Source organism: Ziziphus jujuba, chromosome 9 (assembly GCF_031755915.1).
Source record: "Ziziphus jujuba cultivar Dongzao chromosome 9, ASM3175591v1".
In the NCBI taxonomy this organism is placed as follows: Eukaryota; Viridiplantae; Streptophyta; class Magnoliopsida; order Rosales; family Rhamnaceae; genus Ziziphus; species Ziziphus jujuba.
The window spans coordinates 17998782-18025172 of NC_083387.1; the positions used below are offsets into that span (position 1 = coordinate 17998782).

At 33.7% G+C, this 26391-nt stretch overlaps 2 protein-coding genes across 2 annotated transcripts; one reads left to right on the top strand and one right to left on the bottom strand.

Annotated features, from left to right (window-relative positions):
• Window positions 1-11092: 11092 nt before the first annotated feature.
• On the top strand, window positions 11093-15589 carry LOC107427152 (acyl-coenzyme A thioesterase 2, chloroplastic). Its single transcript, XM_016037504.4, has 5 exons — window positions 11093-11793; window positions 12664-12841; window positions 13774-14243; window positions 14711-14839; window positions 15048-15589. Exons 1-5 carry the CDS (start codon window positions 11398-11400, stop codon window positions 15189-15191), a joined length of 1317 nt encoding a protein of 438 aa, XP_015892990.3. The 5' UTR covers window positions 11093-11397; the 3' UTR covers window positions 15192-15589.
• A 4392-nt stretch (window positions 15590-19981) lies between these two features.
• Window positions 19982-25554, bottom strand: LOC107403251 (formin-like protein 1). Its single transcript, XM_016010119.4, has 4 exons — window positions 23062-25554; window positions 22695-22894; window positions 21606-21850; window positions 19982-21137 (listed from the first exon to the last, which is right to left on the bottom strand). The coding sequence occupies exons 1-4, from the start codon at window positions 25305-25307 to the stop codon at window positions 20334-20336; spliced, it is 3495 nt and encodes a 1164-aa protein (XP_015865605.2). The 5' UTR covers window positions 25308-25554; the 3' UTR covers window positions 19982-20333.
• Window positions 25555-26391: the final 837 nt, after the last annotated feature.

A 26391-nucleotide genomic window follows, 5' to 3' on the forward strand; every position in this document is an offset into this window, starting at 1 on the left:
AATTATTTCAATTTGTTTATATCTACAAAGAAAAACTTGCTTATCTAAATGGGGAGGAAGTTTGAGCTAGTGAAAGAGTCAAGCACACCATTACAAAAGTAAAAAATAAAAATTAAAAATTAAATCAACCCTAACAATTGAAAAAAAAAAAAAAAAGACTAGTGGATACAAACCTAGGTCGACACACGCCTAAACCCGTATTATATTAGCCCAAATCTCAATTAAATTCAAATTTTAATGGATTGATCTCAACCACTAACCAACCTATGATTAGAAATCTTGGTATAATGAAGATGCCATAATAGGTTATGGATACCCTATTGATAAGTCAAAAGTAAAACACACACTCTCTAATGGTGTTTTAGGTGTTCAAAAAGAACAAAGAGAAATTCAATCTCACAATTAATGTTTTGTAAAATATTCAAGCTTGTATTCTCATTGAAAAATAACCCTTAAATAGGTAAAATTCATAAAGTAATAAACCTTAAAAACTAAAGCAAAAACCAGCCAAGCATGTTGTTTCCTAAAGGTGGCCGAATTTTCTCTCTCCTTTCCTAATCTAATTTTGATTAATTAATTCCTTTATTTTGAATTAGGAATTAATTAATTTACAATGAAAATAATAAAATAATAAATTTCCTAAACTTATTTGTCCAGAAAATGAATAAATAAAAACCAACTAAAAGACTAATTTCCTAAAAAAAAAGTCAAAAACAAATTAGGAAACTAAATAACTATCTTTTTGACTAAGCTGTCTTTGATCAATCTTTGACCAATTTAAGCTCCAAATTAGCTTCCATATGCCTTGTAGGATGCCAAATTGGAATATCATTGAGTCCCACACGTTGTCCTTCCTTGGATCAAAGAGAAAATGGCAACTCAACAAAATATAGTCAACAACCCAACGGTTTGTCGATTGTGCAGGCTTGGGCAGATTCTCATCATTCCCCTCCTCTTGAAAAGGATTTGCCTCAAATTAAAGTCATCACCTACAGAAAAAGAGATAAGTTAGCAACACTAAATGATGCACTAACATTATACTCACCCGGTAAATCAAGTTTATAAGCATTTTCATTAATCCGCTCCAAAACTTGAAAAAGTCCATCTCCACACAGCATAAGCTTAGACTTCCTTTGTTTAGGAAACCTCTCTTTCCTTAAGTGCAACCAAACTTAATCTCCAAGTTCAAAGACAACTTGTTTTTGGCCTTGGTTAACACTCCTTGCATATTGCTCGGTCCTCCTCTTAATATTTGCCTTCGTTTTCTCATGAATCTGCTTCACAAAATTATCTTTTTGTTTTCCATCTAGGTTAGTACATTCACTTAAAGGTAAAGGTGTTAAATCTACTAGAGTCAAAGGATTAAAACTATAAAAAATCTCAAATGGTGTATATTTAGTGGCTGAATACAAGGATCTATTACAAGCAAATTCAACATGTGGCAAACATTCTTCCCATGTTCTTAATTTTCTACTAATTAAAACCCGTAACAATGTAGACAAAGTCCTTTTTCCTACTTCGGTTTGTCCATCAGTTTGTGGATGACAAGTAGTTGAAAACAAAAGTTTAGTTCCTAACTTAGCCTACAAAATTTTCCAAAAATAACTTAAAAACTTAGTATCCCTACCTGAAACAATTGTTTTACCATGCAATCTAACAATTTCCTTAAAGAATAAGTTAGCAAATATTAGATGCATCATCAATTTTATTACATGCTATAAAATGTGCCATCTTAGAAAATCCATCGACAATAACAAATATTGAATCCTTACCTATCCTTGACCTAAGGAAACCAAGAATAAAATCCATAGATAAATCCATCCAAGGAAAGGAAGGAATCGGCAATGGAAGGTACAAACCGTGCGGCTTCAACTTGGATTTGGCTTTTCTGCACTTTAAGCATCTTTCACATATTTTCTCTACATCTCCCCTCATATTAGGCCAATAAAAGTGTTCTTGAAGCAAGGATAAAGTTTTTAAAACACCAAAATGTCCCATAAACCACCACCATGATCTTCCCTCACTAACAATTACCTAATGCTACAATTAGGCACACAAAGTTTATTTTTCTTAAACAAATACCCCTCAAAGATGTAAAATTTATTAAAACCATGTCTTGAACAGGTCCTAAATATTTCTCCAAAGTCACTATCGTGCTCATAAAGTTCTTTTATTTGTTCAAATCCAAGCAATCTAGCATTTAAGGTAGAAAATAGTCATACATTCGGGATAATGCATTGGCGACCACATTTTCCTTACGACATAAGGAAATGTTTCAATGAATTCAATTCACTTAGCATTGCTTCGGTTAAGCTTCCCTTGGCCCTTAAGTTGCTTCAAAGATTCATGATCTGTATGAATCACAAATTCTTTTGGCATGAGGTAATGCTGCCACATTTCCAAAGCTCTCACCAAAGCATACATCTCATTATCATAAGTCAGGTAGTTTAGTGCAGCTCCATTTTATTTCTCACTAAAGTATGTCATGGGTATTCTTCTTGCATTAAGACAGCTCCAATACCTACACCCGAAGCATCACATTCAATTTCAAAAATTTTGTCAAAGTTAGGCAAAACTAGTAAAGGTGCATTAGACAATTTTTCTTTCAACAAATTAAAAGATTTATCTTGTGCTTCACCCCATTTAAAACCAACTTTCTTCTTCACAACTTCCGTCAAAAATGCTACAACGGTGCTAAAATCCTTGACAAATCATCGGTAGAAACTAGCCAAACCATGAAAGGTCCTCACTTGGGTAATGGAGGTAGGTTTCGACCACTCTTGGTTTGCTTGCACCTTGAATTGATCAACTTTAATACCTGCAGCACTTACTACAAATACTAGGAAAACCAACTCATCTTTACAAAAATTACACTTTTTCATGTTAGCAAACAACCTTTCCTTCCTAAGAATATTTAAAACTTGCCTAAGATATTCTACATGCTCATCTAGATGCCTACTATATACAAGAATATCATTAAGATAAACAACAACAAAGTTTCCAATGAATGGTCGCATAACATGATTCATTAATCTCATGAAAGTACTAGGAACATTAGTTAAACCAAATGGCATTACTAACCACTCATACAATCCATACTTAGTTTTAAATGTAGTTTTCCATTCATCACCCTCTTTCATTCTAATTTGATGATACCCATTCCTAAGATCAATTTTAGTAAAAATGCATGCACCATGTAATTGGATGCCTATATTTAATGGTAATATTATTTATAGCTCTAAAATCTACACACATATGCCATGAACCATCTTTCTTAGGTGCTAACAAAATAGGGACAGCACATGGACTCATACTCTCACGAACAAAGTCAATTTGATGCTCAATCCCTCTAATAGGTGGTAATTCATTTGGAATTTCATCCAGAAAGACATCACCAAATTCCCGCAAAAAAGAAGAAATAGAACTTAGCAATTCAATTTCTTCGAGATTAGCTTGATCATTCAAATACACATCTTCATAAATCATAACCAGCAATGGTTTCTTTGATGAGAATCCGCCCGTGCCCATACAACCGACAACCACTAGGGTGCTGACTCGATACGGATGAAGACCGGGCCAATCACTAGGGCTCAAGCTAAGAGATTTAGGGACAACCTGGCTGCTTTTATCTAGGGAATAATTAACTCTCAAAGAGGCTTGTCAATTCTCAAAGATGTAAGACCTGTTTTAAGCATCCAAGTGGTGAAGGCCATTACATACCCGGGTAACTGTTTTCGTACAAATTTGGACTCTGGGCAATAAGGAATGGTTTCAACACTTCATGAACTCAATGAATATCATTAAGAGGACATGCAATCCAGACAAGATAGAATAAAAAGCATCTAAAAAGGACTTCTACGGACAGCATCTCAATTTGGCCGAAAATATGCTATTTAGCTACTGGCTTTGACTTTTCTTCTTGTTTGACTTATTCCAATCAAGGGACAACGTGTGGAAATCATTATTAATCATATTTGGCATCCTAAATCGCATATTGAAGCTAATTTGGAGGCCAAACAAGTTGGATATTGGTCAAAGTTAGCTTAATTACAAAGATAGTCAAATAGTTTCCTAATTTGAGTATGACTGTTTTGGGAAACTAATTTTTATTTTGGTTTTATTTATTTAGTTTGCTGGAAAAATTAACTTAGAAAAGTTATTATTTTATTATTTTCATTGTAAATTAATTAGTTCCTAATTTAAAATAAGAAAATTAATTAATCCAAATTAAATTAGGAAAAAAGTAGAATTACGGCCAACATTAGATTTCCTAATCTATGTGGCCGGTTTTACCTAGTTAATTAAGGTATTTGTAATTTTTTTGGCCTATTTAAGGGATTTTTTTATCAATAATATACAGTATATTATTCATACAAAAAATTATTTGTGAGATTAAATTCTCTTTGTTCTCTTTGAACACCTAAAACACTATTAGTGAATGAGTGTTTTAGTTTGACTTATCAATAGGATATCCATCACCTATTGTGATATCTTCATTATACCAAGGTTTCTAATCACAGGTTGGTTAGGGGTTGAGGTCAATCCATTAAAATCTGAAATTAATTAAGATCCAGGCTACTATAATACGGGTTTAGGCTCGTGTCGACCTAGGTTCGTATCATTCTTACTCAAGATGGCTTTATTTACATCCCCAAAACTAAGATAAAAATTTCTATTTTTCTTTTCTTTTCTTTCTTTTTCTTTCCCTCTCACATATTCCACCTTGCTAACTTCACTCTCGGCTTTTGTAAGTTTTTCTTCCCTCTCCGATTTCTCTCTCTTCCTCACCACACTTTCAGTTTTTTCATGGTTTTTCCACTCTATTTGAGTCTTAGAATGCTTGCCTTGAACAACAAGCTTGGACTTACCTTCTTGGATGGATGGTGAAGCCATAGGTGCCATATTAGCTTTCTCCTTGAGCTTTTCGATCTCCCTCCTTTGTTGTATTTGTAATTGATCTCTATATACTTCCTTGTGAATCAATGGCTCCAGCTTGTTCTTCTTTCCCTTAAACTTAAAAACAATAAAATTTTCTTGAATATAATGAATAGAATCTTTATCAAATTATCATGGTCTACCTAATAGATATTTCCGGCATGCATAGGCACAACATCACACAAAACAACATCCATATATTTATCTATGCTGAATTTTACCTTGGCTTGTTTATTCACTTTCATCTCACCACTATCATTAAGCCATTGTAATCTATAAGGTTCAGGATGTTTAATTGTTGCTAAGCCTAATTTATCAACCACAATGTTACTAATTACATTTGTACAACTTCCACTATCAATTATCATCCTATAAATCTTACCATGGATTTTACATTGGGTGTGGAAGATGTTTTCCCTTTGAACTTGATCCTCATCCTTGTATACAGCCAGCACTCTCCTAGAAACAAAGTTTAATTCGGTATTGGGTGCATGAAGGGTCTCGGCTTCATCCTCAAAATCTTCCGCTTCATGCTCAGTTTCACCTCCACTTTCCTCACTTTCGGATTCTAGCTCACCATTACCCTTCAAAACCATAATTCTCCTATTTGAGCATTGGCTGGCAATGTGTCCTCGTCCCTGGCACTTAAAATAAATAATTTCTCTAGATCTTCAAGATTTAGGATCAGTTTTACCTTTAATATTGTGTGCTTAGATAGATTCAGTTCTAGCCTCTCTCTTTGGCCGATTTAAACTTTCTTCTCCAACTTTTGGTTTTGACTTGTTTTCATAGATAGGATTGTTTCTCCAACCACTTCGATTTGACCTTCCACTGTTGGAAACATCCCCAAATCGTGAGCTTACACCCCTCCTTTTGAATTGATGCTCAAGTTTAATAGGCACATACAACATCTCCTACAATTCCACATATTATTGCAATTCTAGTTTATTGGCTATCTCTCAATTCAATCCACCTAGAAACCATGCCATGGTTGCTTCTTTTTCTTCATTCATGCTCAATCTCATCATAAGCATCTCCATCTCCTAGTAATAATCCTCCATGGACCTATTTCCTTGAGATAAAGATTGGAGTCTTTGATGCAGCAACCTATGGTAATGTGTCGGTATAAACCACTTCCTCATGGCTCCCTTCATTTTTCTCCAAATAGTAATCAATTCATCACCTACTCTCCTTCGGGTATTTTTCTCGTTAATCCACCATTGAAGTGCATAATGTTTAAACTCCATTACTGCCAACTTAACTTTCTTAGCCTCCAAATAGTTGTGACAATCAAACATCATCTCCATATCCTCCTCACATTCCAAGTAAGCCTCTGAGTCACTTTTTCCCATGAAAGGTGGTATGTTGACCTTAATATTCCCAAGATCATCATCTTCATTCCTTGCTAGTCTCCCATGGATTGGCCTTCCTTGAGGTTCAAAAATTTCATCATACTTTTTATCCAAGTAATCGCCAAAATTGCCTTCCTCGAATTCTTCTCTAAGTAGCCCTTGGCATCCTCAACGTCAACCTCGACCTCCATGAGCATCAAACCTTGTATTCAGCCCTCTTTGTGATGTTTCTAACCTATCTATCCTTTGATCTATGCAATCAAATTGAGCATTCACCCTCTGTAATTGCTCCAAAATCGCTCTCATGTCCGTGTGCTCATTTCCACTCCCGGTAGCTTAGGAATCACCTTTGAATCCTACATATTCTTCTTCATTAATTCTTAATGGTGTATCTTCTCTTCTCACCCTTGGATCTGTCATGTTAGTATAAATAATACAAAAATAAAATAGAACCTTACCAAATCACTCCCTTACGTACTCAAACAAGATCTCAACACTCATGTTTACACACTAGTTTCAGCTTTTGACCATCTTTTCAGCTCGCACACTCTTGCCTTTTTCTACTTAAAGAATTAACTCAAAGTTTTAATTAAAACACCGACAAAACAGCAATTAAATCACAAATATGTTTTAATTAAACTTATCAACAAAATAGTAGCAAAAAGCAAGCAATACCGAGTGAATTAATTTTTGTATCAACTTGATTGTTAAAGGATTTGATACAAAAATTAGTTAAAGGATTTGATACAAAAGTTGTGACAATCAAACATCATCTCCATATACAAAAACTTGTATCAAATCCTTTAACTAACTTTTAATCCAATTAATTTAGCATCTAAAATTCAAATATCCAACAGTAAAAATAAATCTCCAGCAACGCCAAATATTGAATAAATAGTCAACAACTCAGCAGTTCAAAGAAATCTCCAGCAAACAAATTTCAACACTAAATTCAACCAAACCAGCCTTTTTTTATCTTTTTTTTTTATTCAGCTTTTTTTCTTCTTTTTTTTTTTTAACTTACAAAATATAAACTCAACTACAGCAGCAAGAATTAACAACAAAATTGCTATTCCAACACCAAAATTTCAACAAACCCGTGACCTCCAAAATTCAACTTGCAAATTTTGTAATTTTTTGTTTATTGCCACAAGCCCCTCTTTTTTTCTTTTTTGGAGTATGTGAATGCAAATGATTAAGATTAAAAACAGCAAAGAAAAATCAATAATAAACTAAATTACTAAGAACAAAAATGAAAAACAACCAACAAACTATGAAGCAAAAATACAATAACACAAGGAAAACCTAATTTGACTAGGAATGAGTTTTTTTTTTTTTTTTTTAATATGCAGAACATGTATGGTGATAGAAGCAACCTTAACCTAATGCTAAAATTATAGATTAACACAAAACAAAATAAAGCAAATAAGATAGATCAAACCTGAACAATATCTTGGCTCTAATACCAAATGATACGAACCTAGATCGACACGTGCCTAAACTTGTATTATATTAGCCTGGGTCTCAATCAAGTTCAAATTTTAATGGATTGACTTCAACCCCTAACCAACCTGTGATTAGAAACTTTGGTATAATGAAGATGCCACAATAGATTATGGATGCCCTATTAATAAGTAAAAACTAAAACACACGCTCTGTAATGGTATTTCAGGTGTTCAAAGATAACAAAGAGAAATTCAATCTCACAATTAATGTTTTGTAAAATATTCAAGCTATATTTTCATTGAAAAATAACCCTTAAATAGGTAAAAGTCACAAAGCAATAAACCCTGAAAACTAAAGCAAAAACCGACCAAGCATGTTGTTTCCTAAAGGTGGCCGAATTTTCTCTCTCCTTTCCTAATCTAATTTTGATTAATTAATTTCTTTATTTTAAATTAAAAATTAATTAATTTACAATGAAAATAATAAAATAATAACTTTCTAAATTTATTTTTCCAGCAAATAAATAAATAAAAACCAACTAAAAGACTAATTTCCTAAAATAAAAAGTCAAAAACAAATTAGGAAACTAAATAACTATTTTTTGACTAAGCTGTGTGTGACTAATTTTTGACCAATTTAAACTCCAAATCAGTTTCCTTGTACCTTTTAGGATGCCAAATAGGATTATAATTGAGTCCCACACGTTGCCCTTACTTGGATCAAGGAGAAAATGCCAACTCAGTGAAATACAGTAAAGCCAGCAACAAAATACAGTAAAACCGGCCAAACTTCCTCCTATGCGCACACCACCTATTTGATTGCCTTTGAATCTGCCTTGACTTGATTCCATGACCTCTTAGAAATATGTATTGAATTCATGAAGTGTTGGAACCATTTTTTGTTGCTCGAAGTCCATATTTGCACGAAAATAGCTATCCGGGTCCGTATTGGCCTTCACCATTTGGATGCTTAAAACGGATCTTGTATCTTCAGATATTGACAAGCCCCTTTGAGAATTAATTACTCTCTAGATAAAAGTAGCCAAGTTGTCCTTAAATCTCTTAGCTTGAGCCCTAGTGATCGGCTTGGTCTTCATCCGTATTGGGTCAGCATCCCAGTAGGTTGTCAGTTGTGCGGGCTCTGGCGGATTCTCATCACTAGCTGCGAAGAATCATTGGAATATTGCTAGAGATCCCATGGCCATCACCAACAAATTATTGGTGTTCATCCCACATTGGTAGGGTCACTGCTTGATTTTATTTTTTTGAACAATAAGTGGATGCTCGCTTAAGCGAAGAAGAAGATATTAAAAATCAATTTTTTAAAAAAAATGGAAAATTGATGGGGTGTTTTGGTAGTTTACATGTTTGTGGGATTGTGTATAGCAAAAATAGCCTTTCTTTTGGGATTGTGATTGTGATATGATTTGCTTTATCATTTAATATTAAAAGTAAGAGGTGGAAGAAAAAAAAAAACAATGAGTGGAAATATAGAAAAAAAAAAATTCTTGAGTGCAAATATAAAAATCATGAAATACCTTGGTGGAAATACAAAAAATAATAAAATCATAAGGATTTCAAATCTATATAAAGTAATAGTAATAATTTTTCAATTAAAGAGAGAATATTTTTGAAAGATCAAATTATCCCATAAAAAGACCAAATGAAGTTTTTTTTTTCCCCAAATTAACCTTCAAGCCATTGGCTCTTTTATTATAGCTAATAAATTTATTTATGGGTTAATATAATTGTCCAACATTTAAGAGCATCTTCAATGGGAAATAACACTTTAACATTATCATTTTTAAAATTTGGCATTCGCATGAGCTCTTTTATGATAAATGTTAATATTAATAGCAAATTTTAATACTAGTACATACTAAAATATAGAATTGCCAAATTATAAATTTTGTTAAATAGTAATTGGAGTTCATTTTTGGAATATTTTGTATAAAGTAAAAACAAACTAATATTAATTAATCCTGTAAGCAACATGGACTCACAAACTTGATGGTATTTGGACCTAATGTCATTCATCAATTGCAAATTTGGTGTCAACTTTGCCATAAAAAATGACATTATCAAAAATTGCAATATCCCTTTGAAAAAGGAAAAAAATGTTATGATCTTGAAAAAAAGTCTGCTCTCATCCTAAATTTTAAAATCATTACATTAGATTTATTATCAAATATGTAATCATGAAAACTCCTTTTTTTATCTATCCAAATTTTTAATTAAGAAAATTTTGTTGTGAAATGTAATTAACTTGAATGAGAAAAATATCAAGCTTCATACCTTATTAACCATACATGAACAATATTTATAATTATGACAATAGATATAAAGTATTTTTATGATGCGAATATTTGAACAGTTTTATTAACTAGACATTCGCAAATATTACAATTTTTGTAACCATCTTCAATGCGTCACTCAAGAAATGATAGTTTTCAAAACTCATCATTAATAGATCATACAAAAATGGTTGCCAATTTTGCAAACATTCGCAATATAGAAAATTTAAACAGATTTATACAACTAGGCATTAAGCATATTCAAAGTGATGTTAGAAACTTGACTCACTTTGGGACATAAATACCAATAAGTAGAACCGACCATGGTGAAAAAGTGGAAAAGTGATCGGTTAGTAAAAGCTTTGTAAAATTCAAATCTCTTTGTTTTTCTTGAATTCCAACCCCTTTGTTTCATGCAATTATCTTAATTAAAATCAACCCGGAACATATATTTTTATTTTTTAATTCGATCCACAAATGATTGATGAAAGAAAGCATGAAAAGAATAGAAAAATTTTATTAGAATTGTGCATGAATTTGATAATAATAGAACGTTAATATTTTTTTACTTTGATAATGATTTTTTTTTTTTTTGGTGAAAATTGTATTGACCATGGATGTAACATTTTTTTTTTTTTGGGTAAAATAATGGAAGTACTTCTTATTTGCAATAAATCCATATTAGTAATATTAAAGTTATTAAAATATTAAATTTATTTGCTTACATATTATTTGATAAATAAATTTAATAAATAGTTTTGTAGATATATAGCATTGATGGTAATTTTTTTATAATAAACTTGATGACAATTTAATATGCTAAAAATGAATTGAATTTGCTTTTTAAGCATAATTTAAATTGATCACACCATCATACTCAATACCCAGTAAATAAATACCAACCCGCTTTGGTTGAGTGTGGTTAATTCCACATCATCAAGATCAAAGGTTCAAGGGATGGTAGAGAGAAAATACCCAGTAAATAAATAAATAAATAGGCTGTAGTAAAATTACCCTTAAAAATTAAATACTCGGCTCCCACATGTGGGGAATTTGGTTTCAGACGAGGACAAAGAAAAGAAAGCCGTCATTTTCGAATTTATTTCCATGGCTTTGAGAGAGCCACCAAAGTTTCAGCTCCTAACGACCCAACTTAGCTCCTTCAAACCCCCAACGCTTCTAAAAGCAAGCAACCCAAATTTGAAGTCAAACCCACCATTTCTCTCTTCTTCTTGTTCCTCTTCTGGTCTCATCGTAATCATATCATCTTGTGTCGTTCAAAGTTCAAAAATTTGCCTTCGATCTTTGGTGTAACAATCATCCTACTCTATTTTCCCAGAAACCCAATTGCAAGAGCCACCCAAAATCCCCATGGGTTTGGATTCTTCTCCTTCTAACAACACCATTCCTGTGGTTTCAACCTTAGCTTCGCCTTTTGACGGTCCTCCTCCTTCTTCCGCCATGGATGCTAACTCTTCGTCCCGAAAGCCCATCAGTTTGTGGCCCGGAACGTACCAATCACCGGTCACGAATGCGCTTTGGGATGCTCGGTCGAAGATCTTCGAGAGGCTTCTTGACCCACCAAAAGATGCACCTCCACAGAGCGAATTGCTCACCAGGACTCCGTCACAGAACCGGACCATTATCCACTACAATTTCTCTTCGGATTACACCTTGAGAGAGCAGTACAGAGATCCATGGAATGAGGTTAGAATCGGGAAATTGCTCGAAGACCTTGATGCCTTAGCTGGGACTATTTCGGTTAAGGTACAACATGGAGTTTACTTACATTTTTTTTTCCCCTTTACTAATTTTGTGGTTGTTCCGCCATTTTAGTCGAATTGGTTTTATGGGTTATGTCTTAGCACTGAAATGGACATATGCTGAATTTGCTGTGTTGGAGCTTTTTCTGTACTTGAATGTTGTTATTAGCTTTCTTACCCAAAATTTTTTGTGTTGGAATTTTTATTTTTTATTTTTTTTCCTTTTCTTTTGGACATTAAGAATTTGATTTGATTGGTTTGTTTTTTCATTTTACGAGGACTTTGGAGAAGGTTAATATTTTCTCTGCGTTGTATGGTATGTTTTGCTGTGGATCACCATTTTCTTGGCCATAAAAAACCATCAGCTTTAGTCCAAAATTTGTTTTGGAAAAACATTATGTGAATGCCTGCAGGTTAGAGTGATGCATAAATTTTGAAGTAGACTGTTGATCCTAATTTCCAAGATAAGTACAGAGCATTCCGGTTCTCATGGAATTTGTATTTTTAAGCCCATGAAATTGAGACAATTACTGCTCTACTTCTTTAATGCTGATTGTATTATTTACATGATACATCTACACTGATATTTCTTTTTCCAAATGCTGTTGTAAAGTTCAATGGAGGTGCGGATGTTATAAGGAATATCTATATCTGCCTTACCCATTTTGACAATTTCATTAATTGGGTAAACGAAATTATTGTACAGCAAATAAAAAAATTTTCCCATGTTTCAACCGTGTCTTGAGAATGAGGGATGAGTACTAGTTTATTCAATTTAAAATTTGGCTTATCTAACATGAATCCATTGCCTGTGTTTTTCATTTAGTGATCAATTCTGTTATTCTTATTGCTTTTTCTTTGCGGTGTGAATTAGCACTGCTCTGATGATGATAGCACAACAAGGCCACTATTACTGATTACTGCTTCTGTTGACAAAATTGTCCTAAAGAAGCCTATTAGTGTTGACATTGATCTGAGTATAGTTGGTGCCGTCATATGGGTTGGGCGGTCATCAATTGAGATTCAACTAGATGTCACTCAGTCCACAAAAGGTACTTCAATTTGCGAGTCTCTCTACCTTTGGAAATTCAATAACATTTCAAACTTCCACACCACATTGGATTATTTGGTTTTTTTTTTTTTTTTTTTTTTTTTTCCAAGTATGTTGTTAGTATCTGTCAAATATCACGATGTTAATGATGATAAACATGTCAATGCACATGCTGATTTGATTTTTTAGAATAATTTTAGAGCAACTACAGAAGTACCCAAAACTGTCACTGAATTGAAAGGTAAAGTCGTCTCAAGTCTCCAACTCTCTTCATACATTCTCATGTAACCACTATTTTCCTCTTGCTTGTCTAGGGCCTTCCTGGTGGCAAAGGTCCACTGCCACCATGGAGGTTTATCAGATTCAAGCCCTTGTACTTTCAACCTCATGTCAAGAAAACCAACAAACAAAAATGAAAGAACAAAAAAGAAACAAAGATAAGCCTAAAAGACCCCTAATATGTTCATGTTCATGGTCATGTCTGTGTCTAACTATGATGAGGAAGATTCCTGTTTATTGCAATGATCTTTAACTAAACCTTACAAACCTACACCTCAATGTTAGAGGATATTATATTTCATGGTTTGTTAAGTCAAAAATAGATGCATGATGCAAAACAAGATATACAGAATTTCATGATTTAATATTAATTTGATTGGGCTTTTTCTTTATATTCCTAGATAGAAGATTAAGATTATGATTGAATGTTAATTAGACTATTCCTACCCTCTGCTTGTTCTCTTCCTCTCCTTTCGTATTTTTTGGGCCTATTCTTCTATTTTAACTTTCTTTCATCCTCCTTTGTCTCTCCTATTTTCCTGGTCCTGCATCAGTATGCTATTATTAAAAATCTATGGCTGAGTTGATGGAATTATTACTGTTCTTGAAGGAAATGGTAAATGCTACACTTGACATAAGTAACTCGTTTTGCAGAAGATTCCAATGCTTCAGATTCAGTTGCTCTTACAGCCAATTTCATATTTGTGGCTCGTGACTCTAAAACTGGGAAAGCTGCTCCAGTTAATCGGCTCTCACCAGAAACTGAACAGGAAAAGTTGCTTTTTGAGGAAGCAGAAGCAAGAAGTAATCTGAGGAAAAGGAAAAGAGGAGGAGAGAGAACGGAATGGGAAAATGGGGAAGCAAATAGACTCCAAACTCTGTTGACTGAGGGAAGGATCTTCTGTGATATGCCTGCCCTGGCAGACAGGGACAGCATTCTTCTGAGGGATACCCGCCTTGAAAACTCTCTGATCTGCCAGCCACAGCAGAGAAACATCCATGGTCGAATCTTTGGAGGCTTTTTGATGCACCGAGCATTCGAGTTGGCTTTCTCAACAGCTTATGCTTTTGCAGGCTTGGTTCCTTGCTTTCTAGAAGTTGATCATGTTGATTTCTTGAGACCTGTGAGTACCATTGTGCATCTTATACTAATTTTTAAATTGCTAGTGTTAAGTTGATATAACTGGTTCCCCTCATGGGGGCAAAGTCCATAGGAGAGTAAAATAAAGGATATATTTGTTGTTTTACATACCTTTTAAGGGCAGTGTCAGTTTGAACCAAAACTTTTTTGACTTGACTTCAACCAGAGAGGATGCAATATAATTAAAATAAGGGCTAGGAAAGTCTAGGTGCAGGTACTTGAGGAAGAGAGGGAGGAAAAAGGATGGAGATTTTATCAAGTGGCTATTTTGTTGTTCTAAAATTATACAGCTCCATGCTTTTGAATGCCTGATGTGGATCAGCATTCTGTGATTAACATTGATTTGTTTCTTTATCTAAAGTGCGATTCCACTGCCACTTTAACCATTTAGACAGGCAGTAAAAATTGCTTTGTCATTATGATTATAAACATTATATGTTTGATGAGCAGGTGGATGTTGGAGACTTCCTGCGTTTCAAATCATGTGTTCTATACACAGAACATGAGAATCCAGATCAGCCTCTCATAAATGTAGAAGTTGTTGCGCATGTCACTAGGCCTGAGCTTAGATCTAGCGAGGTAAGCCCCCTGATTCTGCACCTTTTAAAGATAAAACATGTCTAAGTTCTAAGGTCCAAAAATTGGCCAATTATAGTTGGAACTATCAAATTAACTAGTTAGCATTTGAACTCGAAAGAAATTTGAGTTATACTGCTATAGTCGCCTGTGTGTTTGTCAATTTTCTAGACTCCTTATCCCCTCATCTTGTTTTGTATCTTCCATTCAGATTTCGAACACATTTTATTTCACCTTCACTGTACGACCAGAGGCAAAGGCCAATAAAAATGGATTTAGGATTCGAAACGTAGTTCCAGCAACAGAGGAAGAAGCACGTCACATTCTAGAGAGGATAGTTGCTGAGACCTTGTAACCTGTAAGAGGCAGGAGCAAATAGACATGAACTTGAAGACCACAAGAAACACACCAGAGACAAAAAAAAAAAAAAAAAAAAAAAAAAAAAAAAAAAAGGGGAGAAAGGGACAATCTATATCAAAATAGTTTGTGAAGAAGCTTATAAGTACTGGAGAATTTGTTAGAAATTGGAAACATAGAACAGAAGTGTTTTACGAAAGCCGAAACGAATGGCTGTTCCTGACTCAGAACTATGCATATCTAGAGCGCTTGGTAGGAGAAACTATGCATATCTAGAGCGCTTGGGAGTAGAAACTGATTCCTAAACTGCTAGTTACATTCTGGCAATTTATTGAATAATCTCTATATCAAATACGATTCTGAATTTATGATAATTAGCAGTGAAACATTTTCAAACTACCAGACTTCAAGGTTTTGTCAATATGCAGTTCGTATTTTTATGGTTAAGGTGTTGTTAATCCCAAGGAAAGAAATGAATTAAATATCTAACATTTCAGCAGTGGCAATTTGAAAGCTGTTCTTTTACTGTTGGTGGAACAGAAATTTTATGGTACGGATTATGATTTGACACAAAAATTATTTGAATCCCGTAAGTAATGTAGGATGAAGACTAGAGCTCAGTTTGACTGTAGAACGAAAATAGGAGAGGAAAAAAAACATGTAAACTATAACGAAATTAAACCAATACTAAACTAATGAAATAATTCAGTTTCACAGGAAGTTATGGAAAACAAAATGGTTTAAAATCATTTTTGCTTCTCTTAAGTTTGGCATAAATTCAGTCACCCTTCTAGTTTTCAAAATATTATCTACCTTCAAATAGGTTTTCATCTACCATTTTAATGTTACATTTAAACCTCTCTAAGCTAGACATACCAAGAAGAAGTATATGAAAATGTTTATCGAAATGATGATATATTATTATTTTATTAGTTTTTATTTAATTACGTTTATCTCTTAAATAATTTATTTACATATAGTTAATTTATATGTATATTTCAACCTCTTAAATAATTTATTTACATATAGTTAATTTATATGTATATTTCAACCAATAAAATAATAATATGACATATGTCACATCATCTTGATAATTATATTGGTACCAATTAATTTATCAATTTGTTTAACCAAGAGATAAGTATATTATATTATTGACTTGAATTTAATTATCCACATATTTATATTTAGAGTATATAAAATGTCAACTAATAAAATTAAAACACGTTTCCTTACTATATTCATCTTGATAAACTAATTGGTAACTTTAGCATTGCTCAGTTTTTTGGGAACATATATCGATATGAATAATAATACTATATGCATTATTTAGTCAGTTAATATATTTACTAGTAGTATATGTGTCACTTGATTGGTTAAAATATTAATATAATTTAAAATTGGATAAGTGTTATTAAATATAAACCAATGACATATGCATTATTGATAGATATATTGGTAGACTAGATAATATATATAGTATTATTCTATTGACATATTTGAAACCATAAAAAACTCCTTTAGGCCCCATTTAAGGAGCATCAAAGTTTTAAGGAAACTAATTCCAAAAATATATAGTTTTTGTGAATCAGTTTTCCAAGAGTAAGTTGCCTTCTCTAAGATATGTTTGGTATACAGAATAATCATTATTTTAAAAATAGAAATAATTATTCATGAGAATAGAATATGAAAAAAGAAATGATAATTCTTATTTATATATTTAGTTAAAATATTGATTTAAAATTAAGATTTAGCCTTTATAAATTTTTTTTCAAAAATGTTTAAATTTGATAAAATTAATTAAAAATTAAATTTTATATTTATTTATATATTCTTAGTATATGATAATAAATGTAAATCTAGACATGTTAAGAATATTTTAAAATTTATCGAAATTAAAGTATAAAAATAAAAATTTTAAAATTTTAAAAAATATTAATATTCTTTCAAACGGAGGCTTTCAAGCGGAGGCATATCAATTTTTATGAAATAGCTATTGACAAATTAAATAACTGAAAAAAAACTAAATTTATAGAATAAATATTTTATTTCTATATTCATTCTATAAATCAGATATGCTCCGAATGTTTGGTTTATAATGGAATTATCAAGACCTGCAAGTAAAGTAATTAATGTTTTCTTGTTAAGGATAAAATTGTCTTTAAAAATTATATATATAATCACTTTTTTTAAGAATCTTAAAATTACATGAGAGGGTTTACTTTCTATTCTTTTTTCCCAAATCGTGAGAATTTGATTTTTAATGGGCCCACATTTTAGAAATTGCCCAAACACAGAAAAAGTGAACTTTTTTCATATTCCCCCACAAAGGATGACACTTTCAAAACGCTTAAAAATATATTTGGTAGGCAAAATAACTATTTTTGATCAAATAAAAATAAATATTTTAAAGGATAAAAAATGATGGAGTGAAATAGCTTTTGGGTAAATTTTATTTACAACCTAAAAATTAACTTTAAAAAAATAACAAATGAGTTTTAAATATAATATTTCAAAAAAATAAATTTAATTGTAATTAAGACAAAACTAAAAAAATTAGAAATTAATTTTCCCTATAATTTTTCCTTTTTCTTATGTTGAGTTGGATCGATGGCATATAATACTGAATCTCCACTTTGGTTTCTGGTATTTGGACACAGAAAATTATTGGCAGTTTGAAGTAAATAAATATATATATATATATATGAGAATTTTACGGTACGGATGGTTTGCATGTGGATTGCTCCCAAAGTCGATATTTTTTGGATGAAAACATCATTTTGATGTGTATAGTGTACAGCAAAAATGACACTTTTATCCAAAAAGCATCGATTTTGGATACGTCCACATACGGACTGTCCGCACCGTAAAAAAACTATATATATATATATATATATTTAACTATTAAATATTTAAAATTTTATATACCTTTTATTACTGAAAAGAAAAATAAAAAAGATGTAAACTATTATTAATATTTGAAATTAAATATTATGATGTTGAAAATTAATGATAAATTACCAATATAATCATTCTTTTTCGAAAAATAAAAAAATAAATTTTAAAGAAATAACTTTTTTTAGTTAAAAAAATTATCAAAATAAAATCAACATAAAAAGAAAAAGGAAATGTTAACAAAATTATATACTCCATCAACACCATATAAAGTTTCTTCCAAATAAGAGAAAAGTTGAGTCAACACTCTTTCATGGCAAATTGTAAATTGAAAGGGTGGAAGGCTAATGGGTGGTCTGACATAGATCTTTAATGCTTGGTAATTTGTTCTACGAAAAAGAGGTAGACCATTGGAGGTCAAAATATTCAAGCAAAAAAGTAATAAAAATGACATGTGGTAGCTGAGAGAGATGGAGGGATGAAGTCCTAACCTCACAATCAATCAACAAAACAGAGTAAATACTAAATAATAAGGAAGAGAGAATTTGGAGTGCGGAAGACTCAAAGCCTCCCCAATTTAGGAAAAACGTAATGCTAATGACTCCTATTTTATTCCATTGCTCAATTCTATTTCCCAACACTCCAGAAAGTATTTTTAATAGAATGCATATTAATTCTATCTATTTTTTAAAAAATAAATAAATAAATTACCACGTAGATGGATAGATAATCTTTTAAAAAAAAAAAATCTCCAATAATATCGTTTAAGAGATCTACTAAAATGAAATGGCAATAAAAAAAATAAAAGTTGAAGTGGAAACAAAAATAAATAAATAAAAATTATTTAACAGATCTTCTATTTATAAAAATTTATTATGTTAAACAGTACAAACCATAAATTCAATCTATTACCTCATTTCTCTTCATTAATTCATAACTTTTTCTTTCTTCTCTCTCCTCTCATCTCCTTTTTCAATGTATCAACCCATTCCATTTTAAATTTTGAATAAGAACCTTTGAAAAAGAAATTTAAATAGGCATTATGCCACTCAAGGTTCAGTACATTCTAAATCTTTTATTACACAAACTTCATTGAAGATGCTATAAATGAGTCAAATAATTTATCAAGAAATTTATCAAAAAATAAATATAATTAGATTATAGTATCAATTTATTTACCCTTATTCGTTAAAAGATTTTTCTTATTCATATTTAGAATAAATTAAAATGTCAAATAATAACAAAAACATGTCGACACACCACATCATCTTAGTTTATATCTTAATAATTGATACCTCTGGCATTGCTTAAATAGTTATCCAAAACAAAACCACCATTTTGTAAAACTTTATCTTTTTTTTTTTTTTTTAATTCATATAAAGCTTTCCTATTTAGGCCCGTAAATTATGTAAGGTAGACACCGAAAGGTCAAAAGATGGACCCAAAAATCCCCATTTTGTCTGAAATTTCGTGTTAAAAAAAAAAAAAAAAAAGCCCAAAAAACAAAAATAACGAGGCGTTGTTCAATGCAATTGTGAATCATCACGAACCAAAATGTCTAACCAAAAAGTGACTAAATTGGAGGCGCGAAGTGGTTTCTTGCTCAGACGCACTAATGTTTCTTCCATAAAAAATTGTAATGTCTTATTTTTGCTTTCAAAAAAAGACGTTTGTTTGAACGAATTTGACTAAAATACATGAAGCACCAGGCGTACAAATATTTATCAAAAAGAAACAGAAAAATGTTCTACAGCCAATAGATATAATATTCGGACCAATTGGGTTGATAACAGTTAATATGACACATTTTCTGAAAACTCCATTCAAATTTTGAATTTCAAATTTTTAACTCACACAATCTGTATTCAGTACTTTTAAAACCAAAAACCCAAAAAAAGTCGAAACAGAGAATTAATTACTAAATTGATACAGATACAATATAAATCCTAACGCTAATTGGGAACTATCTACAGGCTCTTATTTTTCAACAAGAGCATTTGTATATCCAATGTTTCAGACACAGCAAATCCAACTAATATGGCATATAACTTACTTTTCTCAAAGAAAATCTCCTCCTTCGTATATATTATCTATAGGACGAAATCAAAATCTTATACACGGCTTTTTACAGGTACGAATTTTGGGTTTGGGTGGAAAAGGGGCTTAAAGACAATACAAAGACCTGTCAAGGCATAGACCATGCAAGATTTAATCTGCCCAAACCAGTTAAGGCACATTAATCCTGCTATGCACATGTACTCTCATCATCGGACGAGCTTGATTGCTGTCTTCCATGGAGTACTGGAAAAACTTGTGGTAGTGTTGGATTCACGGGAACTGGAAATTTATGTGCATGACTAACTATTGTTCGTTCGTTAATCATTCCGACTTCCTTGCACACCCGATCTAGAACTGTAAGAAAGTCCCTCACCACCAAAAATATTCTGAAAGGATGGGCTTCTTCCTTTGCGGAGTTTCCATGAAAGTACTCAGTGATCTCCTTAACTAGAGACAGAGCAACACTCTCTTGGGCTTGAATTCTTATTATCTCCTCGTCGGCCATTTTCATGAATCTGTCCATTGACTCTGAAAATCTCAAGCGGCTTTCATCTGACCCCATTGTCTCATTTAATTGCAAAACCTCCCTAATGTTGCTAAGCCCTTTAGAAAGCTTGCAAACATCACTGCTAAGCACATCGGAATCCATTGCAGCAGCTTTTTTAACATTGGTGAGGTCTGAACTGAGACCAGAAACAACTTGGAGACCAAGCTTCCTACACTTGACATCATCATTCAAAGTGGAGCTTGGAGTTTGGTTGGCATTAGAGAGGCGAGCACCTTCAGTCCTAATGATTTCTTGTACCACAAAATGCAAGAGTGTGGTTTTTCCATCAGCACCCTTGACATCAACAAGTTTGAGGAGTGTGTCGAGCTTGAAGGCATGGGCATCACCACGGTTGGTTCCAACATTCATTCGGTTTCCAGTCTTGAGTACAGCTTCGAGAAGCTTCAAGAACATCCTACTGTTTCTCAATTCTTCACAGGCAGCCTATAGAATAGAGAAACCAATGAGACATTACATGAAAAACCGAAAAACTTATGGCATCATGCAAAAACAGAAATCCTCCATGGTTAATAAAGAATCATTTCCCAGTTTCACGCGCAAATGCAACGTAAATCCTTTAAACCCTAAATTCACTATGTGTAATAACTATATTAGGAACCAAACATAACTGGAGAACAAGAACATCAGCGACCACATATAAATGTTTTTATATATTCTTGTAAAAATCAATCAAGGCTAAGTGATTGATTCCTCATTCAAAAACAAACAAACAAACAAACAAACAAAGGAAAAAAAAAAAAAAAAAAAAAAAAAAAAAAAAAAGATCCTTATTTTTGAATATGTTTAAGTGAAAACTAAAAGGCAGATATCATGCGATTTTTATGGGCAAGCATGTATATGTGTATAAGAATGTGAAAGAATGAGGAAGAGAAATAAAATGATGTGACTTACCTCTAAAGTTTCAAAAGACTTTTTGAGGTACTCAACCTCAGACTCAAAATTAGCTATGTACAGCATTGCATCGACCCTTTTGAAGGCAAATGGTACATCAAGCACAGCCTTAAGAAATTTCTCAGCAGGACCAAGCTTGAGTGGTGAATCATCTTTGTATTCCTTAAGTTTGCGTTCTTCTTCTTTGGTTGGAGCCATCTTCAATAAGCTCTCAAGTAGTTCAGTTCCAAGTGCATCAGCATTACCTATATTCAAGAAGGAAATTTTAGTTGCATTACCATCACTTGCTTTGTTTAGAATTTAATAAATGCTAAACACAACTTAAACTGCCACCAAGCTTGAAGAACTATTTCATGGTAGGAAATAATGAAACAATTACATTAATAAGGACCCTCAGTTCAATAGGTCTATAAGGTTGCTGCAAATGCAGAGGATTCAATTAAATAAAAGTTGCTATAATCCAGATTTACAGTTTATGACTCACAGAAGCCTTGTATTACATCTTCTAAAGATGAATGTTTATTAACCAGTATCTACTTGAGGTATTCCTCATAAATTATACCTCCCAGTAGCAACGACTACTTCATAACAACCAAAGAATTATCCCAACCAATTCAATTTGCATGTCAAAATATTGGGACAAGAGTTATTGCTAAATCCTTTACAGCTGCTATAGAAGAAAGTAAATGTGAACAGAATTTAGATGCTCATAAGTGAATGATCTCTCTTTAAATTATAGGCCCCACTCGAATATTCCTCCAAATGTTTGTATGCACACAAATGTTCATTATGAAACGCAATTTCTGCAATGAATTTGACATGTGCAACGGATTGGCGAAACTTATCTACAATTCATGCAAGTTACTTGCATACAGCTAATATGTCAAAAGCCATCGAAATGTGCACAACATAACTCACACCAAACATTTTAAGAATATTTTCAGGATTCTGTGAACAAAGACACAACTTTGTGAAAGCAACTATAAATACGGAAATGATGACAACAAAATGTAATAGTTCTCTCCTATTCCAGTAAAGAATAAAAGGCAACTTTAAACATGTACGCAAAAAGTGGGCATACACACAAACCTTCTAAAAGAGCTTCACAAACTTCCTCTATGGTCACGTTGAGCGCCCTCAGCAAAATTGCAATATTTTGAGATTTTTTCGGATCAAGCACTCGATTTTCCACATTTGGTGAGGGAAGAACCGAGCGAGGAGTTGCTTCCTTTGGTTTTGAGTTTGGGGCATTCACAATAAACAATGTCTCAATCATTTCTTCATTCAATCTGCAATCAACATAACTTAGTAAACTTACTGGAAGAGTAAGGCGCTACCAAATCAGGTCCCAGAATAATTTCAGAAATGACCAAAACAAGAAAAGCAGAGTAATTGGATAAAAAAATAACAATAAAAGGAAAAAACATAGTGAAAGTTCACTGGTAAAGTATCTTACTTAAATGAGCTCGATCTTAGCTGATCCCACACCATTTCGCGATCAGAGCTAGCTCTTACTTTATCCCAATGCAATGGCTTTAGCTTTGGTTTAGGTGTCTCCTCAACCTTCTCCATTGTCTTAGAACTAGGTGGCAACTCCATTGGAGATATAGAAAGCTGCTTTGTTGGGGTTTGGAATACAAAGGGCGTTGAAGGGGGTATAAGAGGGGGTGGCTTAGAGATAGGCTTAGCAACGGGTGTTGTAGAATTTGGGTTTTCCCAGTAACTTTTTGGAGGCGGTGGCGGAGCCGGTGGCGGAGGGGGTGGAACTGATGGAGGTGGTTGATTCAAAGTAGTGGTAATTATCACCGGAGACTCTGGACATTGATCAGAAGCATTTGATGTTCTTGGTGATGATGCATCTGAATTATTCTCTGAAACTCTCTCTGGAGATGAAGGAAGTGTAGATGATAAAAGGGACCTTCTGTTTGGATCTAAATCGAATGAAATTAGATCGGAAGCGTTTGAATTTCTCGGCGATTCATCTCTATTCTTCACCAAATCTCTTTCTGGCGACATGGAAGGTGGAGATGGTGAGAGAAACTGCATTTTAAGATCAAAAACATTTGAAACTCTTGGAGAATTTTCTGAACGGATTCCATCCACAACTCTCTCTGGTGATGATGGTGGTGGTGATGATGATGAATTCGAAATTCTAGGTGATGATGCATCTGGGTTCTTCGCTAAATCTCTTTCAGGCGACAGGGAAGGCGGGGACGACGAAATTGACAGCCTTCTCGGAGATGTTTCTGTCAATCGCTCTAAACCCCTCTCTGGAGAAGTTGAAGAAGATAAAGAGGACAGTGATGGAGACTTCGTATTTCGATCCAAAGCAACCGAGACTCTTGGTGATGCTGATGATGCATCTGCGTTCTTCTCCAAACTCCTCTCCGGCGACGATGACGGAGAAGACGGTGAAGGAGACCTCCCATTTGGATGCGATGCACCACTTAGAGTAATGTTTTCCAGAGTCTTGTGTGGTGGGGAAGAAAGTGGGGATAATGAAGGAGACCGTGCATCTCCATGGGAAACATTCGATTGCCCCAGTGACGAAGTTCGTATCTTCTCTAGAACTCTCTCGGGCGATGAAGAAAGCGGCGACAGGGATGGCGATGTCAATGGAGACCTCGTCTCATTAGCCATCGACGTCAAAGGAGGCGAACTTGCCGGCAAGACTGAAAGCTCCGGAGAACTGGGTTCTGGTCTTCTGGGACTCAAACTAGCCGGAGAAGAAAGACTGACCGAGTGTGAAAGGCGTGGTGAACTGGAAGAAGAGCAAGAGCATGAACTGGAACCACTGGTTCTTCCATCCGAGTTCTCGCCGGCCATGGCCGTCAGAACTCTTCTAGAGCCCGATCCAGTACCACTGAAACTCTCCCGCCAACCGGAAGACCCCCTTGGCGAGTAAAACTCCTCCTCGTCGTCCACAGTCGAACCCTCTTCGCCATTACAACAATTTACCTGCGAAGTCTGCCGAGCGAGCGGCGGAAGCGGACGAAGCTCCGGAGATTCCATTTTCCTACTGTCCAGACCACTATCGCCACCTCTGGTGCCATCACCGCCGCCGCCATTGTTAAGCAAATCAGCTTGGTCATCGATTCCACGCGAACTGACCAGAGTTCCAAGGTAGAGAAACTCCGAGCTCGTCGTGGAGGTAGTTCTAAGCTTGTGGGTCCCATTGGTGGTCTCGACATTGGCCGGGAACAACCTGTTGCTGTTTTCCGATCTAAAAGTCTTATCATCGGCAAAGCTCCGGTTGCGCCTACGGCGGCAATAGAAGAAAAGGCCAATGCCGAGGACAAACACCGCGGAGACGACGGCAGCGATAGAAAGAGCAACGAGCTTGTGAGACGCAGGCTTGGTAGAAGATGAACGTGGAAGGATAAGAGAGGAGATATTCGCTGGGAAGGAAGCAAAGGTAGCCGGAGTTGGAGGAGGAGGTGGAGCGAGGTAGGATGGGAAAAACGGAGATGGGTTAGGGGTAGAAGGGGAAGCGGAAAATGGGTATTTGGGTTTTGGGATGGGAGGTGGTGGAGAAGACTGCAATGGCGGTTCAGAGGGAGGGAGTGCGTCGAGAGGGAAAAAAGGCTGGTGGAGGATTCTACGGCGAGGAGCGACAATGGAGGTAGAGGATATGAAATTGACGGTGGAGGATAAGAGAAAGAAGATCAACCAGAAGAAGAAGAGGAAGAAGAAGGTGGGCATTGTGACTGGCTTGCAGTCCCCAGGGTGTGAGAAGGGCAAAGGGAGAGAAGCGAGAGGTGCAGTAATGGCCGATGATTTGGTGGGGACTGTTTCAGAGACAGTGAGAGTGAGAGAGAGAGAAAGAGAGAGAACGGAAAAATGTGAAAAGGTTGAATCTGTGAGTGAAAAAAAGATATTGATTTTTAGAGAGTTTCTCAGTTGGAGTTTCTTTTTTTTTCTTTTCTTTTCTTTTTTCTTTTTTTCTTTTTTTACTTTTTGCTGCATCCAGCTAAGATTCTGGTGGTACCAAGCTTCGAGCAGTCCTCCATAGTCTTTCACTATACCCACTTTTGGATTATTTCTCCATTTTTTTAAAAAAAAAATATTTTCTCCAATTTTTTATTCTCATCAATTTTTTCATTCTTTTCATTTTTTTCGTTTGATTTTTTTGTCATGATGTGATGCTTAATTTTCTCTTCCATTTTACATTTTGAAATGCATTGATGATTTGTCTTCTTTTTGCTAATCAAACATGCAGTCAATCTATTTTTTTTTCCCTAATAAAAGTTCATTGATTTAGAAAGCATTTCAATGTTCAATTAACCTCTCTTTTCCCATAAAAGAACAAAAAAAAAAAAAAAAAGGAAAAAAGAAACCTTTTTGTAATGCAAGTTTTTTAAATTTTATTTATTTGAGGGTGGATGATTCAAATTAAATATAATTGAGAAAAAGAAACCAGTGGACCATCATCACCGAGAAAAAGCTAAAAATTACTAGAATTTATTATTGGCATTGTTATTTTTTATACTAGTTAAATTTCTATACGATTTATAATGGACATATTAGATTATGTAAATTATGTGGATTATATAGATATCACAGCTGTAAATAATTATAGCTCCTTATATGTATTCAATTTTTTTTTTTTTTTTTACGAGTAACAACCATGTAAGATATATATTTTATCAATTCGGATTTCAATTTTCTTAAATGTTTTTCTTGAACACATTGTTATAGAATCACAAAATCTTGATGAGAATTCAAATCTTTTCATCCTTAAGATAAAATAAAATAAAATAATTTTAACCAATCCTGTTTAAAGTTT